The sequence below is a fragment of the Pleurodeles waltl genome, chromosome 5 (genome assembly GCF_031143425.1).
Source record: "Pleurodeles waltl isolate 20211129_DDA chromosome 5, aPleWal1.hap1.20221129, whole genome shotgun sequence".
Classification (NCBI taxonomy): domain Eukaryota; kingdom Metazoa; phylum Chordata; class Amphibia; order Caudata; family Salamandridae; genus Pleurodeles; species Pleurodeles waltl.
This window is the reverse complement of record NC_090444.1, coordinates 123,884,343-123,900,793: the sequence shown is the minus strand read 5'-3', so window position 1 is coordinate 123,900,793 and position 16,451 is coordinate 123,884,343. Positions and strand designations below refer to the sequence as shown.

Sequence of the window (16,451 nt, the reverse complement as noted above, 5' to 3'; positions counted from 1 at the left end):
GCACATATCAGAAGGCAGCAAATACACGTGTTCCCTTACTTAGACGACTGGTTAATCAAAACAAACACGCTAACAAAGTGTTCATATCACACAAAGTATGTCATACAGACCCTTCACAAGCTGGGTTTCTCCATCAACTATGCAAAGTCACACCTTTTGCCGTGCCAAACACAGCAATACTTGGGAGCGACAATCAACACAACAGAAGGGATAGCCACTCCAAGTCCACAAAGGGTTCAAACATTTCACAAGGTAATACAGGCCATGTATCCAACACAAAAGATACAAGCAAAAATGGTATTAAAACTCCTAGGCATGATGTCTTCATGCATAGCCATTGTCCCAAACGCAAGGTTACACATGCGGCCCTTACAACAGTCCCTAGCATCACAATGGTCACATGCACAGGGTCAACTTCTAGATCTGGTGTTGATAGACCGCCAAACATACATCTCGCTTCTATGGTGGAACAGTACAAATTTAAACAAAGGGCGGCCTTTCCAAGACCCAGTGCCACAATACGTCATAACAACAGATGCTTCCATGACAGGGTGGGGAGCACACCTCAATCAACACAGCATCCAAGGACAATGGGACATACATCAAAGGCAGTTTCACATAAATCACCTAGAACTGTTAGCAGTATTTCTAGCGCTAAAAGCATTTCAGCCCATGATAACCCACAAATACATTCTTGTCAAAACAGACAACATGACCACAATGTATTATTTAAACAAACAGGGGGGGACACACTCAACACAGTTGTGTCTCTTAACACAAAAAATATGGCATTGGGCGATTCACAACCACATTCGCCTAATAGCACAATTTATTCCAGGGATCCAAAACCAGCTAGCAGACAATCTCTCTCGGGATCATCAACAAATCCACGAATGGGAAATTCACCCCCAAATACTGAACACTTACTTTCAAATTTGGGGAACACCCCAAATAGACCTATTTGCAACAAAAGAAAACTCAAAATGCCAAAACTTCGCATCCAGGTACCCACACCAGCAATCCCAAGGCAATGCTCTATGGATGAACTGGTCAGGGATATTTGCGTACGCTTTTCCCCCTCTCCCTCTCCTTCCATATCTAGTAAACAGATTGAGTCAAAACAAACTCAAACTCATACTAATAGCACCAACATGGGCAAGGCAACCTTGGTACACAACCCTACTAGACCTGTCAGTAGTACCTCATGTCAAGCTACCCAACAGACCAGATCTGTTAACACAACACAAACAACAGATCAGGCATCCAAACCCAGCATCGCTGAATCTAGCAATTTGGCTCCTGAAATCCTAGAATTCGGACACTTAGACCTCACACAGGAATGTATGGAGGTCATAAAACAAGCAAGAAGACCTTCCACTAGACACTGCTATGCAAATAAATGGAAAAGATTTGTTTTTTACTGCCATAACAATCAAATTCAACCATTACACGCATCTCCAAAAGATGTAGTAGGATATTTACTACATTTGCAAAAATCAAATCTAGCTTTTTCTTCCATAAAGATACATCTCACCGCAATATCTGCTTACCTGCAGATTACTCACTCAACTTCACTATTCAGAATACCAGTCATTAAAGCGTTTATGGAAGGCCTAAAGAGAATTATACCACCAAGGACACCACCTGTTCCTTCATGGAACCTCAACATTGTCTTAACAAGACTCATGGGTCCACCTTTCGAGCCCATGCATTCTTGTGAAATGCAATACTTAACGTGGAAAGTTGCATTTCTCATTGCCATCACATCTCTAAGAAGAGTGAGTGAGATTCAGGCATTTACCATACAAGAACCATTTATTCAAATACATAAAAATAAGATAGTTCTAAGAACAAATCCAAAATTCTTACCAAAGGTTGTCTCACCGTTCCACTTAAATCAAACAGTAGAATTACCAGTGTTCTTCCCACAGCCAGATTCCGTAGCTGAAAGAGCACTACATACATTAGACATCAAAAGAGCACTAATGTACTACATTGACAGAACAAAACTAATTAGAAAGACAAAACAACTATTTATTGCCTTTCAAAAACCTCATACAGGAAATCCAATTTCAAAACAAGGTATCGCCAGATGGATAGTTAGGTGCATCCAAACCTGCTATCTTAAAGCTAAAAGAGAACTGCCTATTACACCAAAGGCACACTCAACCAGAAAGAAAGGTGCTACTATGGCCTTTCTAGGAAATATTCCAATGAACGAAATATGTAAGGCAGCAACATGGTCTACGCCTCATACATTTACTAAGCACTACTGTGTAGATGTGTTATCTGCACAACAAGCCACAGTAGGTCAAGCTGTACTAAGAAGATTATTTCAAACTACTTCAACTCCTACAGGCTGAACCACCGCTTTTGGGGAGATAACTGCTTACTAGTCTATGCACAGCATGTGTATCTGCAGCTACACATGCCATCGAACGGAAAATGCCACTTACCCAGTGTACATCTGTTCGTGGCATTAGTCGCTGCAGATTCACATGCGCCCACCCGCCTCCCCGGGAGCCTGTAGCCGTTTAGAAGTAGATCTTCAACATTTGTACATTTGTAAATATATTACTTTAACCTTCATTTTGTACATACGTATTCATTCCATTGCATGGGCACTATTACTAGCATACACAACTCCTACATCACCCTCTGCGGGGAAAACAATCTAAGATGGAGTCGACGCCCATGCGCAATGGAACCGAAAGGGGAGGAGTCCCTCGGTCTCGTGACTCGAAAAGACTTCTTCGAAGAAAAACAACTTGTAACACTCCGAGCCCAACACCAGATGGCGGACTGTGCACAGCATGTGAATCTGCAGCGACTAATGCCACGAACAGATGTACACTGGGTAAGTGACATTTTCCATATTGAGCTAGACAGCGACATGCATTCCACTGCTTTGTTATGCTTGGTTAGAGGCATGCCCTTCGTAGATATGCCGGAATTCGCCCCTGTGTGTAATTGTTTCCAAAGTGTTCATCATTCCTGAGCAATAGATCTGTGTATACAGAGGAGATTGTCTGCCAGCTCGACTTCATGCCACCTATTCTAGATTAAATATCAGTAGTTAACATACTGGGCACCACAGGAGGTTTTTTATAAATCAGGAAGACCGTAGACCCCTGAGCACACTCTCAGTTACGGACTTGTAATTAGTGCTTTGTTTTATATATCAAACCATCAGAGGAACAGGGAGATTAGAATGGTCCAGGGTACAGCCTCCTTAGATCTAGTACAAATCAATAGAGCACACTGTTCTACACAGGAACAGTGTACTCTATTGATTTGTACAGCCTCGTTGGAGTAAATTCCTACTAAATAATGTGCTAGATGGGAGCTATAACCACGTAATTATGCAATGTGAAGACCTCTGTAGCCGTACCAAATGCAGTAGCTTTCCTGTTGCCAGAGCTTTGAGAGTGCCAAGTTACTCTATTTACTGCAACATGGTAGCATGAGTAATATGTAGGCTTTTGGAAGTAGGTGAGACTATTGTAGTGGGTATAGCATTCCCATAGAAGGCAACTAGATTGTCATTAAAATACAGTATTTTGACATATATACAGACTTGTTGGGGTAAAGTTTGCATTCAGATCAGACGTAAAAGCGTAATTCTAATGGATACTTTTAACCACAAGGTTCCACACTGGATATAAAACTTTTCATAGCAATCACTCCTGCGCTTCAGCTTTGGGGCACCACTGGTGCTCTGTGGCAACTTTGTTTTTTGCTTCTGGAAGTGACGGCGCACAGCGGGATATCGGTGCCACCCTATTACCACAGTTTCATTTGTCTTAGCAATCAACGTTGCTAGTTTTCCCAGGTGCCAAATTTACCTAATAAACAGTGTGATTTGTCACCTCCAAAAACCACAGACTTTAAGCCATGAAGCGACTGCTGGAAACAAAAGTCAGTCACAGATCCACCCAATATCTACTTGTGGTGTCTCGGTTCTGAACATGACGCAAAGTCATGCAACAAATGGTCCCTAATGCACCCACATCTGGTCAGGGAGCACAGAGCAAAGCTGTACATTGCAAAACACAAAGCAAGGTAGGTCATGCCCCAAGCAGAAGACCCATTCCCCCTGCAAGTTGCAGGCTTGCTCCCAGTCCAGGTCTCAGAGCCTTTCCAGGTCCCAGTTTTTCAGGAAGTCGAAGAAAAAGTTGAAGGTCAAGTTGCACCTCAAGCGCAGAAGTCAAAAGCGGGACTAGTCCCCTGTCTCGCCGCTCCTTCTCCAGGGGCAGGTTGCATGGACGGCACTCCAAGGGCCCGACTCCCCTGCCGTTGTCTGGATCTCAGCATGTTCCAGGTCAGGCTGTGTCACCCTGAATTCCCCAGGCTGTTGTTGACCACACAGAAAATAGAGGCTTTAGGGAAGACCGGGCAGCAATATTTCAGGCCGATGCTGGCTCCCTCTAAAGTGGTGCACCTTTGGGCCCCACAGATCATCAAGGGACCTCATTTGGTCTGGCACTGACTGACACTGTAGTGCCTCCACCCGGTTCTCTACCTATGCCAGCCCTCATCTTCTACCCTACACCGTGGACATGGTTGGTTTTCTTTCCCGGGGTCTAGCCCCGAGTCCCACGATGCCAGCACCAAATCAGACTCTGTATCAGTCCAGAGAAGTTGTCGGCCCATGAAGGACCTATGTCTCCTTGTGAAATTACCAAAGCAGTGCCTCTCGCTTTGGATACCCACAGTCTCTCTTTCGACACAAGAACTGTCACAGATTGGTAACCTTATTCTGATCGGATTGTCACCCCGTTCAGTGGTTTCAAAATATTCTTCTCAAAGATGATCATGATGAGGAGGTGGACAATTTGTTCCCCTCATTAAACTGGTGCCTGTCTGTACGTACATCTGTAAGAAGATCTACAGAATACTGATGGCTTAGATAACTCTAGTGAGAAAAAGTTGTGCTCCCCAGCAGAGCCCCTCACTCAAGAGATCTAGGTAAACTGGAATTATGAAGAATGAGAAGAAGCCCTTAGAGCCCCAATGGAAGTGACAATAAGAGTGGGATTCAGTCTTGCACGGCTCTAGATCCTATATAGATCATACTATGCAAGAGGAACATTACTGATAAAGCAGAAGACTGACACCGATGCACAAGAGGATACAACCAAAAGGGCACCTTTACGCAGCCAGTTCAGGTCTTGTCCCCGGTTGAAGCATTTCTGGGAGGGGGCGCAGGAATATCTGGGGCGAGTCGTCGGCTCACAAATGGAGAAGCGAAGTTGTTACTGCTAAATGTATGGAGGTGATGGCCCTACTAAAGTAAACAAATCTGCGAGGAAAGAAGATGCCCTAAAAAGTGTTAGAAAATGAGACAATCATGGAAACATCTCAAGGAACATTATGATTTAAGAAGGAAAGGGGGAATGCAGAATACTCCAAGACCCTGCATTGGTGTTGTCATGCCATGGCATGAGGTAGTTATAAGACCAGGTAAAAATATGATCTATGTGCTTGTCTCTGGTGAAAGCCTAATGTGAATATATGATGACACTTTTTCAATTGAAAATAACAAAAAAAAGATATAAAAAACAACATTTAGAGGATTATCAACTTACATTACTTTTTGGAGTTCACAGTCCATATAAATAAAAAAAATCACACCCAACACCCCAAAGGGAGAAGACCATTTTAGATCCAACTCTGAACACTTGAGTTATCAATAACTTGTCCGACACCAAAGAGAGTATTAGTACTGCACGACTAAACTCTGCTTTTCCAGACATCTCTGAAAGTGAGAATAGCAATTAAACTACTTGGTATAATAGTATAATGGCATTATTTATTCCTTTGATTGTCAGTGCAGACTGCACAACACCCATTCAGAATTGGTTAAATAGTAAGTGGTCACAAGTGAGCGGGGAATAGGCGTATCTAGTGGGTGCAATGACCGGAGTACAGAAAGAATTGAAGTGGTTATCTCTGGTTTGATTAAGCCACCTTTTGTACCAGTCCATAAGATAACATCAAATATTTAACAAACTTACTCTTATGTAGTTTCTGTTTCCCATTACATCCTTAAGGGGAGTTGGTGAACTCCAAGCATTGCTGGTAGAAAACTCCTACTTGACAATACATAAAGATAAGGTGCTTTAGGGGGCATGTCCAAGAGTCATTCCTAACAGTTACTCCTTTTCATAAAAAATTGGTTAATATTCCAAAAAACCTCAGCAGAAAAAAGTGATTATTATATTCAGGATACAATGCAAATTAGGATCACATGCCAGTTTTATGTCACATATGGTCCACAAATCATAGGAGCAGCTTTAGCCAAAAGGGCAAGGCGAGCTGGATAGCTCAGGCTGTACAAGTGACTCACTCTTGAAATAGGATGCTGGGGGTTGAACTGAACCATGGAGGCATTGCTCAGAGAGTAAGGGAGAACAATTATCTTTCATTGGTAATATTTCCATAAACAATACGTTTGTGCAAAAGTGACATCAACATTCACCTTTACAAAGCATTATTATGCGGACACACAGTTAAAAAAGCAAGCAACATTGTAGGTCAGACTGTAGTAAAAACATATGTGCCTGCTTCTTACAAACTCACCACTATTGTGCATAATGTGAATCTGGAAGAAGATCATACTGCAAAATAACCAGTTGCTCATCTGTAACTGTGTTTTGCAGCTTGAAACTCTTCTAAAGTCACTTCTTCCTTCCGCCTCCCCGAGGTAGGAGAGTTAGTGCACCAAAATTATAAACTCCTGTTGCAGGTAAGTAACTGGTTTCTCTTTGTGAAACCAATTATGCTTCATAAAGATTTTGTATTATTAAATTGTTTTTTTTTTCATGTTTTCGTCTAGGGATTTGCTCAGAGTTTCTTGAAAAGGATGTCCCATCGAAGTACTATTCCAGGCTGTGGTGTTACTGTTGAAATTGTCTCCAATATTCCTGAGGTAAAACTGTAAATATGACAGCCACATACAGTAGGAAGGAATGTGATTGCTAAATCTGAAAGCCATATCAAAGTTAATTTAAAAAAAAAAAAAAAACTTTCCAGATTTTTATTTTTATTTTTATTTTTTAAACATTTTTATTGAAGATATTTTCCCCTGTGTCCCATACATATTACCATGTGCTCCCTTCCTCTTTTAGCCCAATGCATTCTATTGTATTTATAGACCTGTGGACCTACTTAACACCCATCCTCCTTCCTCCAAGCCCATTCTCCCTATGCCTTAAGGATTTGTTTCTTCTATCCAGGCTTAATTTTACAAGACAAATCATGAAAATAAAAAAAAACCTCCCATTTGTATACTCTGTGTGTTTTGTATCGCATGAACTTTACCCATTGCACATGTAAGGAAGCACTGTTCATGTTCATGGCAATCAAGTCCTGCTATATTCCAAGGGAATGGGTGAAAAGGGGTGACTTCGCAGAGAGAGAGACTAGTTTCTGTCTTCTTTGCTTTGTAATAAAAGCACTCTCTTGTATGATAGAGAGCAATTGTCTTTAGTAGGCTATTTTTCAAAGATAACATGGTAAATTAAGAATGGTAAGGATTGGTTAAGCATGTGATCTTACTATTTTGCTCTCTGTGGTGATCTTGCCAGACCATGTGAGGAACACCAGGGAGCTGCGTTATTGAGCATACTTGGAATTGATCTCTTCCGAGGAAATGTGTGGGCTGTGGATCTTTATGAATATTGGTTATCAAGTAGTTCTCTGAGTGGGTCTACATTTGAAGCCTTAAGTGGTAAATTGCTGTAGCATGGCTTTCAGTTTAAAATGTGTGTCTTATTACCAACCTTGAATTAAAATTCTGAGGCGGAGTCGTGTTGGCTGACAGGATCTGAAAACTTTGTAGGAAGGTTTGCTGAAAGGGGGAACAGACAGGCTGACAGCCAACTTCTAAAGACATAGTAGACCCATGATGCAAAAGAGGAGGAAAATGTATAGGGAAAAAAATCATGAAGGGATGATAATTGATTATAGATAAACAGATTGTGAACGCAATAGAATGTAGTTTTAGTTGGAGTCCGGTACATTTGTATAAAGTTCATTCAGTGGTTTTCAGAGGTTGGTTTTATGGTCATATGTTAACATTGTGGTGAAGAGTACAAAGTATATTTAGAATTTGACTACTCTAGGAAATGTAGACAGTTACCCCAGCATTCAACAGTTTCCTTCAAGGTTTTTTATTAAAGTGCGATGGAGTTCTGCTTAATAGCGTTGATAGCTGTGTGTAAGCTTGGAGTTGTATGGCATCTGAACGTATTTTTTGTTTTTATGCTGTATCTGTTGGTCTGTGCTGCTTTCCTAGGGATAGGTTGTTCTTAATTTTTGTAGATGGAACAGGTCCTATATTTTTCTCGAGCCTGCACTTTTCTTATTTATCAGACACTGTGACTTGTTACTCGGCAAAGAAAAGCTTGCTTTAACAGGTCAGTGGTGCAGATGATTCAGTTCTGCCATTGGAGTTTGATATAGGTGTGCCAGTGCCTAGTTCCCTGGATACTACCGGTCTTCCTCTGTGCTGACACCTGATCTGCATGGGTACATGATTGGGGGCTTTAGTAGACAGCCTTCCTTTTGTTCTATGTGCTGGGTGGAACCGCAAGCCAGAGCAGTTATTCTATGCAATTTAGCTTTTTCAGATTCAGATAGAGGTCCAATCGGGCACCTGATTGTGCACTTTTTACAGTGTCTGCAAGGCTTTTTGGAAAATAAGTGTAAATCACATTGCATGAAAAGCAAGTGAGGAACATTGAGGCTGTACCAACACTCATCTCTTAATTATATTTTGTATTGTTCTTTCTTTGTCACTGAGCAGGTCCATGATGGTTACAGCACAAATTGAATTTTTTTTAATTTGAGCATTCAATCATAAAGGTTTTTCATGGGTTGTTTTTACTAATGTTTGCCCTGTCGCTTTTAAATTGTGAACTCATTTTCATGTTTCATGTCCTTGACGGCACTCTTTCACTACTTCATTGTATGTTCTCAGTGATAACATTGGTGTTGTTTTGGAGGAAAACGGGCACGCAGAAGTGCAAGAATACGCATTTACACCTTGCAAAAATTGCTTTTGCTGTCCCAAAATAGATGTAGATGTGAAAAACTGAACTTACCTTTACTCTGGAAGGTGGTGTTGTAAACAGATACCTTGCGTATAGGGACGAAAGGGGAAGGTTAGGTGCGAGTCAGAGATGACTCCCAGACTCTCTATTCTTTTTGGTCCGGGGGCATATCCCAGGGGAAATGGATCAAGAAAAAAGTTTTGCCTAAGCTGCACCTACATTCTTAATCGCTCTCAGAGTCCCATTGAGCCGGTAAGGCTTGTAATGGCAGGCAGTGACTTCACGTCAATGAACCTCGAAGACCTATGAGACCGCAAGGCGAAACTCTACATCACAAAGCACCAGAAGACTCCGCCACAAGACCATTCCAAATCAAAATTTGTCCAGTTTGAGATCAAGAAGTCATCAAATGTTCCAGGGGTCAGTTTTCTCAATCCAAATCATTGGGTAAGTCAAAGAAAAAAACACAAGAAATGTAAGCGGGGCTCAACCTCTTCCTCATACTCTCCTGGGAAAGCACGAGTATGGCACTAGACATCTCACTTTGGAAGTCATCCAGAGCCGGTTGGAAAAAGGCCCTTTCTGCCGGGTTATCCCCAGACTTTTTTGCCTTTCTCCTATTTTTCTGACCCTCTTTTGTTGGCTTTAGGAGTCTGGGCACTTTAGCCCTGCTAATCAGTGCTGAAGTGCATGTACTCTCTCCCCTAAAACTTGGTAGAATTGGCTTACACCTGTGTGGCTTATTTAATTTACCTGTAAGTCCCTTGTAAAGTTGTATACCATATACAAGGAGCCTGTAAATTAAATGCTACTTATGGGCCTGCAGCACAGATTGTGCCACCCACAGAAGTAGCCTTTCAAACTTGTCTCAGGCCTGCCACTGCGTTGTTTACTTTGTGTGTCACATGTCCTAGTAGTGACAAACAGCGTATTTTGTTTTTCACTACTGTGAGTGTGGCTCTTCTCATAAGGTTGTATTGGGAATTCCCTTATATATGTCTGTGTGGTAATTTCTGATCTGTAAGGAGCAACGTGAGCATGTTTGGAATGGTAGTGAGAAATCCTGCTTAATGGTGTAGGTGGATTTTACATTACTATTTTAGAAATGCCACTTTGAGGAAGTGGGCATTTCTCTGTGCTTATAACTCTAGTGCTCTGCAGCCTCACTCCAATCCACGTCTGGGGAAGAGTGACAGCTCCACTTGGTGCATTCTTACTTTCCAGACTGCCATCAGAAAGGAGTGGCTGGGTCTGACAGAAGAGGCATCTGCGTACTGATAGTCATCCTAGGCTGGGGACAGAGAGGGTGGTTCACACCTTACATGTGAATAGGCCTGAGTACCCCCTACTAATGTCTGGAGACATGGCTGGGTTGAAAGGGTGTTGTGTTTCACTTGAAAGGGCTCCTTTGATGATACCCCTTGAACAAAGGCATTTTTGAGTATAAGTACATGGACTCTGGCCCCATGATTTTTAGAGCCCTTTTGGAACTGGGATTGAACCTTTGCCAGAAGGACTGCTCACAGCACTCATGTGGACTGCTCTTCTGTAGTTGCCCTGCTACCTGTTGCTGCTGTGTGGCATAAAGGAATCCCTGGATTGCTTTTCTGCTTGTTGCCCTGCTGCTAGCCTGTTCCCTGACTCTGGACTTCCCAGGCACCACAAGGACTATCGGGAGGAACTGCCCCTACCGAGCTGTGCCAACCTGCCTTGCCCTTGAGTCCTACATGTTCTCCAGGGGGTGCCACTTTACCTCCCTGGTGGTGACCTTGGCGCGTGGTGGTGAGCGCCGTGGATCTGTGCTCCTCCCCTCCCAAAGTAAGTGCATGGTGAGCGCTTGTGGACTCCTTTGGTACCACGGGCACAGGTTGAGTGCTCCATTCTCACTGGGCTTGTGAGGAGCCTTTGTTTTCCCTGTGTATGGTGACTAGGGAAGTCAGCCCGCACTCCTTGTGGAAGCCTGGGCCATTGCTGACACTGCGTCTACATACTGCATTGGCCCTGTGCGTTCACTGTGCCACCTTTGTTTATTCCAGTGGGAGAGAGCTGCAGCTGCCCCCTTTCTGTGCGGCCCCCTCCCTGAAAAGATGCGCTGCGTGTTCAATGCCGAAAGCATCGCCATGCTGGAGATTCTCCCCCGGAGCCGTGCCAAGTTACTCCGCAGGGCCACCAGCCACATCAAGCTTCTTTTACCTATAAATGCAGTGAGGACGGAAGCGCCGACAACACAGACATCGGTCCGGCCGCCCGCAGTGCTGAAGAGGCCACACTTGGCCCCCTTTCTTGAAGTGCAGGACCGTTTTGCTGTCGCTGCACTCTTTCTCGGGGTCACTGACGACAGGCGTGCTAACTCTGCTACTAAGAGATCTCCCTGTTGTTATATCCAGTGTGTGGGATGAGAAGTACATGGGGGTGAGGGAGTTTACCTTTGCCTGATCCTTGCCGAGACCCCGGTCGCCACCAGGCTTTGTTTCACCACAGGAAATCGCCCTGATACCACCAGGAGCGCAGAGCTCCCTGTACCCATGTTGGCTTGCCTTTTCTGATATGTTTATGGTGGCCATTTTGGGACTTAGGTACTCGTGGCAACCTCTGATGGGTTTTGTTCTGACCAAACTGTTGCAGTGTATGCTCTGATGTATAATGTATAGTGTTCTGGTCCTTGCACTGTCAGGATAGTATTATTTCAGGATCTGCATAATGCGCACAGTATGTATAAATAATGTCACATGGATCTATGATATATGTGCAATGCACTATATTTTTAAATAATGCTGAGTGGAGTCTCTGATGCCAGTGACACAATAAATTCACAACAAAAGTGTGTTGCGCAAACTCTTTACACATGACCTCTAAAGATAAGCCTGACTGCTCTGTGCAAGCTACCAGGGGGTGTGAGCACAGGTTATCTTTAATGTGTAACTTACCTGCCCTGACAAGTATGGTGGATTCTGCTTGGCGTAGGCGCAGACCCTAGCCAACCAGAAACCCCATTTCTAACAGAGCCAATTCTGTAAATTGTTCTGTTACAACTCGAGTTTACGGGGTCATCCATCACTCCTAAACAGATCGAAGAGTTCCTCAAGGCCATGCTCTGACTCTTCTGATCCTTACCAACTACCTCTGGTGCATCTGAGTTACTGCCAGTGGGTGTGCCCTCTGCGCCAGCCCAACCCTCTGAGCCTATAATCGATTCCACCTCTGGTGGCATATCTACATCAGTTCCTGTCGCATCAACACCAATGCCAAAGACAAGGCCCCACTTGTCCTCTCTGATGTTTAATCTGCACCGGTTCGACCTTGATGGGAGTCTCATCCGGCACCCATAGAGGCTCCTATTCCTCCACTTGATCTTTCTTCACAGCAGCACACAATTCGTTCCCTGTTCAGCACAGATTTGGCTAGCGATTATGATGCGGTTGATATGATTGGCCGCCCGTATCAAAAGGGGAATTGGTATGACGACCTGCAGAGGCTAATGGCCTTGATACCTCCCTGTATCCCGTCTCCTCTCACCTCCCGGCCCCGCCACTGAGGAGAGTGCTTCCTACACCATGGTTATGCACAGGGCAGCTGATGCCGTAGACCTCCAGCTCCCCACCATGGAGGTCAAGACCAATGTAATTATGGATATTATTCGCCCCGGGCAGACATCTACTGAGCTCTTACCATTTAATGAGGCCCTTACGGATACTCTGTTGGGGGTATGTGTTCTGTGCTCCGCCTCGCCTCTCTAGGAGGAGGAGAGACTTTGTCACTTGGACACCAACAGAGCTCTGAGCCTTTGCATAAATCGTACCAAAGAACACCAGAAGGATGATCAGCTCTTTGTAGGCTAAAAAAGATAAGATAAGAGAGACATCTACTGGATCCTGCTCTGCATTAAGATTTCCTACCAACTGGCTAAAATGCAGTCTCCGGAAGGACTGCATGCTCATTCTACGAGGGCCAAAGCTGCTACCACTGCACTGGCATGCAGAGTCCCTGTTGTGGGTATTACCAGGCTGCTGTGTAGATTTCCATATGTTCAAAAAGCACTATTTTCTGGACCAGAGGCCTCAAAACATTTCTGTAATAAGAACTACTTCAAGTACATGAAAATCATCCCTAGCTACCAATAATATTAGAGATGTAACCATGCCACTATTTGTGGCCAGTATATGCAGGACTACCAGCAGTGATCACCTTAGTGCACCAGGCAGTGTTGCCAGCACTAATATAAATAGTTTTTGTCAATTTGGATGCCTCTGTCTGGGTAATACATAACAGCCACAGCTACAAAGGCTGTGGCACTAAGGAAACATTAGTAATAAGTGTCTCAATGTTACATAACGTATCACTCAATTATCAGTTTTAAATATATTTTGGAAACTCAACAACCTTTCTCCAAACATAAGGCTATGATTTCTGAAAATATGTATGTTTTCGTTTCATGTACACTTTTTTCAATTTTGGTATAGATATATTATTTCAACCAAGCTAAAGCTTATAATTTACACACAGCTACACGAGCTGCCTGTTGGAGAAGCATTTTCTGGACAGTCAGGTTCACCAAGAGGGTTATTGTGCCTGCTCGGTCCTGCAGAATGTTCTCATTTGAGTGTGGTTATAGAACCCCTCCAAATAGGTACTGCCTTGGTATCTAAAAGGTGAGGATTCTGTGTCCAGAAGTCTCTATCAGAAGAACAAGATACTTGCCTTTAAAAACTATCTTTCTGGTAGACACTCTTTGTAGCTACATATTCCTCACCGACCCTTGCATCTTCCTTGTTCTGTGATTGGAATCTACCTCGTAAAGGAATCTGTACACTGGTCACACCAATTTGCTTTTGGGGCTCTGCGTAAGGATGCATAGACACTCTCGAAAGCAACTGTCGTCAGCTAGCAGGAGTGGCACCTATATAGGCTCAGTACGTCATTTCTGGAGCGAAATGGCACCACCTACCGCTGCACAGTTACTTCTGAAAAGTTTCTGGATCCATTCTGATATCTGCGGAATAGTCAAAAGGTGAGAAGTCTGCACCTGGATAGACTTCCTACTAGAAAGAGTATTACCAAAGGTAAGTAACTTGTTCATCTGCCTGTATTATTTTGAACCTGGGGACGTTTATTTCTTGAGAAACTTTTGTTGGAGAACACTTGCTCATAAAGTTTACAGTGCATCTCAGTACATTCTGTTGTGAACACATTAGTGACTTGATGTGAAGTTCCTTACCACTGTTGTCTTTGCAGGACACCCAGAGTGCGGAGGACAGGGAAGCACTTGCTAGAATGGCAGCAAATGCAGACAATGTAGTATCAGCTGACGCCGAGGCGTATATTGAGAAATACCTGCGCAGCGTGCTGGCAGTGGAGAACATTCTCACGTTGGATCGCTTGCGTCAGGTGTGTTAACTCATCATCGGAATGCATCGCAGAGTCAGCCGTGCATTTCTTCGCCACATTACCACAGTGTGATAGCAACTCTTCTTTACCTTGCAATCTGAACGAAGCAGTGGCCTTTTGCCTTTGCATTAACAATAGTGTAAGGGGACATAACAGCTGAAAAACAAAATGTAAACCTAAATTGTGACTAATACTTGCCAGTTGTTTAAAGGAAATATGAACAGAGTAGGAAGACCTAAGTCTCGCCAACAGGGTGGATCACTAATGGGATGTGAAATGTAGAACAACACAATCGCTTTTTTCCTCACTCTTTAAATGTGAACTTTGCAACGTTCCTCGTATTTATGCCAGTGTGCATTAATGTCTGTAATTTTTTAGCTAATCATGTCAGCACAGCCAGGCTAGCTTGGTGCTGCAGCACTGTACAGTGAAGTGTCTATCCTGGAATAATGGTTGTACACAAGGGAAAGGGGCTCTTGAGAGGGAATAGAATTTCCTGTTGGTATAGAAGATCAGTTTCAGATGAGTACCATTGTGTTTTTCAAGATAGTTTATTTTAATAGCTGTGTATTCAAGCCATACATAATTGGAGCAGCAGGGTTGAGAAAGAAGCTACTTTTCTCCAGAAGACAGTTCAAGTTTGTTGACAATGCCTGGTTAAATGTTTTAGCTCTCTTTAAGATTTCTAATAATTTGCGCTTTGCTTTTCATCAGGTGTGTACTTCTAAGTAGGCCGGCTAATTTTTGGAGCTATGCTGGCTAGTGATGATGAATGGCTTGATGTATTCTGCATCCGACTTAGGAACATGTTCTTGCCTGGGGTTGCCAGTGGAGATCAGTTAGAATGTGTGATGTTTTTTTTTATTTCTTTGTTCCAGAAATTATTATCATGTACAAAACCAACTTGATCTGCTTATGTGTAGGTTTAAATAACAGTTGCTGTCTCAAGTGCAGACACAGGAGACAGCCTTAGGAATCTCTGCACTGTTCTGACCATGACCAAGCACCTTAAACAGGAGTGGTAGCCACTCAACGTCAGTGAAAGTGTAATTCATTTAAAGTTGAGGCACTTCACAAGAACTACACTGTTTCCTTGCCACCAAACAGTGAACTCGTATCATATCATCAACTACTGCACAATACTGTCACCAAGCATCCTGTTAACATGTCGCATCGGATGAATCGTGAGACCCTTGATGGACCAGAATCAGAGTGCTAAACCTGTTGACACTGAGGTAATGAGGAGGGTATGAGAATGCGACCCCTCATTTCATTTTTTAAACATGTGCTAGGGAGGCAGTACTTAAAGATAGTTTTCATCCCTCACCCAGTTTTAGTTTATATACTAATATTTGAACACTCATATAGTGTAAATACTCTGAGTACGCTTTACCTGTGGGACACAGGAAGTAGGTCACAGATACAGATAGGGGGGTTTGAATCCCTTGAGTCTTGTATTACTTTTACTGATTTATTACACCCCACCTTCATCCTTCTTCATGATGTCACTGCACGGGATATCCATTACCCCAAGGAGGGGGGCCTAATGATAAAGTAATGTACTTCAAGTTTTTGTGGACCCTGCATCTTTAAAAGAAGGTCCAGGCGTGCCCTCACACAAATACTGCATTCTCCTTTACAGTATTTGCAAATTAAGGAGAAATGTGTGAATAAGGCAGAGTACCACATCCTTTTGTTGTTAATATTTGCTCCGGAAAGTGTATGGCGATCTCTTGTAAAAACCACTCTCACTTCCACTGAAGTTGAACAATCTGGTCTAGCTGTTTACATTTGTGCATTTAGCGCCCTGGTGAATACCATGCTGAAAATAGATATTCCTAAATCAAGTTGGTGTAGGTGATCTTAGACAGAAGAGCTTGCATCATGCAGCTGAGTTGATGGCAAATTCAAGCAAGATGTAAACTGATACAAAGAGGGTGTTGCTTCCTGGGGTGCTACTTGGTCAAGCCTTTCTTTAGAATTTGCTTTTCCTGGGTGAGAACAGGAATT

At 43.2% G+C, this 16,451-nt stretch overlaps 1 protein-coding gene across 2 annotated transcripts in view; it reads left to right on the top strand.

Annotated features, from left to right (window-relative positions):
• Positions 1-16,451, top strand: part of KIF13B (kinesin family member 13B) — a 537,272-nt gene that overhangs the window by 411,843 nt on the left and 108,978 nt on the right. For both annotated transcript variants that reach the window (XM_069233796.1, XM_069233797.1), the window contains exons 32-33: positions 6,839-6,931; positions 14,289-14,441. In XM_069233796.1, coding sequence (XP_069089897.1) covers positions 6,839-6,931; positions 14,289-14,441 — 246 coding nt within the window. The remainder of the gene's footprint in view (positions 1-6,838; positions 6,932-14,288; positions 14,442-16,451) is intronic.